General features: G+C 33.2%; 1 protein-coding gene across 1 annotated transcript; it reads right to left on the bottom strand.

The window, feature by feature from the left end:
• Positions 1 to 542: 542 nt before the first annotated feature.
• On the bottom strand, positions 543 to 3,105 carry LOC105793969 (signal recognition particle 14 kDa protein). Its single transcript, XM_012622896.2, has 4 exons — positions 2,937 to 3,105; positions 2,594 to 2,687; positions 2,053 to 2,162; positions 543 to 936 (listed from the first exon to the last, which is right to left on the bottom strand). The coding sequence occupies exons 1-4, from the start codon at positions 2,937 to 2,939 to the stop codon at positions 784 to 786; spliced, it is 360 nt and encodes a 119-aa protein (XP_012478350.1). The 5' UTR covers positions 2,940 to 3,105; the 3' UTR covers positions 543 to 783.
• Between the last annotated feature and the right edge of the window lie 490 nt (positions 3,106 to 3,595).

The raw sequence follows: 3,595 nt of genomic DNA, 5'->3' as shown, positions 1-3,595 counted from the left end.
AAAAAAACTCGATTACACCTATTGTAAATGAAATATAATGACATAAGAATCCATACATAAACATAAAATCTATTGAGATAAGCTTGAATGACCCCTTCTCATAGAATGTACATAATCCTATTCTAGCTTGATCCAATATGAAATCAAACATGAGTTTAACCATTGTCATTTTCTTTTCAAAGTATTGTAATATAAAAAAAGTCTTAAAAGTCTAATCCTATCATAGATATGTTTAATTTACTTTTCATAGATCCTATACATAAAAATCAAAACACCATAATAATTGTATTAAAATTTGACTATGTAATAGTTTTCCAAACTGAATTAATATCAAATTAACTCATAACTCAATCAAACACTTAAATAATTTTATATTCTCAAATTTATAATTCGCTAGATCATATATGTCTCCACTTCCATACATGAAATATCCTAACCAACATCCACACAAAATATCAGATTCATGGAGTAATCCATTTAAGATCCGGTATCTAGGGAAAGGACTGATGTAACTGTCCGTACAATCCGACTTGTAGAGAAGATTAAAGGCAAAATACCAAAATCTCTTGTAAATTCATATAATTTATCAACCTATTGAGAATAAAAGAAGGAACCATTGAAGTCACACCTAAGGGGCATTCAAGCAAAATTCCAAGTGTAATCACTGTAATGAGCATAAATTGAAAGAAATTTTTTTTTGGTTTTTTTAAAGAAAAAACAAAGAACCTAAGCATTTTCTAGGTGATGATGACAGCTTGAAGGCAATGGAAAGAGTAAAGCCCTTCAAGCCCTTTTCGGCTTCTTTGAACCACCTTCTTTCTTATCCTCTGCAGCCTTTTTCCGGTCCTTTCTCTCCCTTTTCTTCAAGGCAGTCATGTGGGCCTTAAGAATGGTGGCATATGAAGCTTGGAAACGCTGGTGATCCTTTGCTCCCACCTTACCAACAAAAACACATTAGAACAAGGTCAGTTCGAGAATTGATAGACTTCACAAGAATAAATAGACTAGTATTGCCTCCATAATACCACCCGATTTCAGCTTGCATGTAACAAATAGCTCATTCCACAAGTAACAATTTCCATTTGAATGCTATTAAGGAATCATTCCTGTTTTGTATTTTACATATGAAAAATCTTTGGGTTACATTGTACAATGATATTTCTTGCAAATTTTTACATTTCAAGGAAAAACGTGAGAAAATTATACAAGGGATCATCTACCGTAATGGTCTGTCGCATCTTGATGTATGACAAACACTTGTTGAATGCATATATAGATATGGGTACAAGGATACAAGTCAAGTCAAAAACCTAGTAAAAAACTGAATATACCCATGTCTGCATATCAGTATCCAGCACTTGCACCCAAGTCAAGATGGATTAAAGACCATCTTCATTCCCGACATCCTTTCAAGTTTCAACAGAAAATATGAGCATCGATCATTTGGGAGCCTACCATGCACTAGTTAGGGCCATATAAGCAAAGAACCAGTTTTCTGATTGAACCCTAAACTATTAGATATCAGGTAAGAACACAGTTCTTGTAAAAAGCACATAAATTCTACTGGAAGCCTTTTTGTCATCACCTAGCAGGTTACAGCTAACATTTACGTTTCTCTTCGTATGAAGAAAAAGTATATATATAATGCAAAGTGATTAATCCAATCCAATCAATCAAGAGTGCAATGGATATGTGTTACTCTCCCAAGAGGTCATAATGAGTTTATTTGCCACACACAAGAACAAAGACTCGTATATAAGAGCAATCCAGCATACAACATCAGGCATACTGCATATTGGACCTATCATTGGTGTTATATAACTCATCATACTGGAATTACAAGCTCCGAAAGGAGTCTGCAATGGAAATATCTTACTCTACCGTGAAGATTGCCATTGGTTTATTAGCGCATACAAAAACAAATACTCATACTTAATAGCAATTACACTGACTCAACCAATGCATCCATCCCACAAGGTTTGATTAAAAATAATAGTTTCATCCATTTCTAAACCAAATATCAAACTAAACACTGAGGAAAAAAGGGCATACCGAAGTAGAAATTGTCTTTTTTCCATTAGTTGCACGAACAAGGCATCGATATTCAATGGGTTGTTCAGCAGTCTTCATTTTGTTCCTTTGAGCCTTCGATTTTAAAGATGCTATTGAACATGAGAATCTAAGAGCATTAATGAATATCCGATATAGAAAACATCCCAAAAGAAAAAGATAACGCTGCGGTTGGGAACAAGAATTTCAAATTTTAGATTTGAATTTCATTTGTTAAATAAATGTGAGATTCTTTTATATATATATAATGGAAGGAGTAGGGATTGTCCAAGAATTGAACCCTAGAATGGTGTTAACCGAAAACATGATACAAGTCTTTCATCACTCAACCTGTGGTTCAGTATAAATTGTGAGAATTAAATGCATAGATTATGTGTAAAAATTGTCATGATTGCCATGAATTTCAAATATCAATACTAATTTCAAATTCCCAACAAATCAATTAACTTACATGTTCCTGAAATCCAAATCCATTGCTTGAAATTCAAGTTCCCCAAACCTAAAGAAATCGAGAAATTCTTACATCGTTTAAGAGTAACCCAAACAGAGCCTGTCTCAGTGCTTCGCTCAAACATGCTCGTAAGTTCATTAAGAAAGGGGTCTGGTTGTAGAAGAACCTTAAAGAAGGAAAAAAAAAAAATCAAAGATAAAAACCAGCATAAATCACATAAATAAGATCAAACGCAGGAGAAAATTCAAAAGCTAATCGGAATTCAAAAGTGAATCATGAACTCCATTCCATTGAATTGAACAAAATATCCTTGGTGCTTAAGGCTACCAAATTTTTTGTTGAATTTGTTGAAATTAGAGAGAAGATGAATAACCCATAAAAATAAATAAAGGAAAAAAGAAATATGGAGGATTACCATGATTGAACTATGGTTGAGATCCAATATCCCTAAACAGATAGTCAGAGATTTGTAGAAAAGATAGCCGGGCAGCAAATGGCAGTGCAAGAGAAGATTTGAGTACAGTTGCTCTTTTTCAATCTAACCTCCGTTTAGGTTAGTTTAGCATTACGGTTTCCATTTAACTTTTGAAAAGCTTTGACGTGCCGTAAACTATGGTGAAAGTTAAAATTTTCATCTTAAACGTATAGTTTCGGCTTTGTAAACTAAAATATAATTTAATTTAGGTAAATAACTATTAAAAAAATTTATTTTATGTATTGAAAATAAAAAATTTATAATTTAAGTACTTACATTACATAGTCCGGTCATTTAAGCTTCTTTCAAAACTACAAACAATAAGTTACGTGGTATTTAAAAAGACCGGTATAACAGTAAATTTAGCGCTCAACTTTTACATATTATATCAATTTAATCATAATTTTAAAAATTAACCTTTAAAATTTACAAATGTTCTCAACTTGATCCTAGTTTTAAAACCCCTCACCCCCCCTCGCCCCATCCATCTCCCACTCCCCACCCCCCACCACCATCGTCTCATCCCTGCACCACTATCGGGGCTTTGTCCATCTAAACAATATCAAAAGATGTTCTTAACTGTCAGTAGTTTTTCCAGC

This window comes from Gossypium raimondii, chromosome 3 (assembly GCF_025698545.1).
Source record: "Gossypium raimondii isolate GPD5lz chromosome 3, ASM2569854v1, whole genome shotgun sequence".
In the NCBI taxonomy this organism is placed as follows: Eukaryota; Viridiplantae; Streptophyta; class Magnoliopsida; order Malvales; family Malvaceae; genus Gossypium; species Gossypium raimondii.
The sequence above is the reverse complement of the archived record's forward strand: the minus strand, read 5'-3'. Positions and strand labels throughout refer to the sequence as shown.

Excerpts from the sequence above, each read along its gene's own strand:
- LOC105793969 (XM_012622896.2), bottom strand. Across the intron at positions 2,163-2,593 it reads TTGGGTTACTCTTAAACGAT|CATCTTTAAAATCGAAGGCT; the intron begins GTAAGAATTTCT and ends CATGTTCAATAG. Across the intron at positions 937-2,052 it reads AAAAGACAATTTCTACTTCG|GTGGGAGCAAAGGATCACCA; the intron begins GTATGCCCTTTT and ends TTTGTTGGTAAG.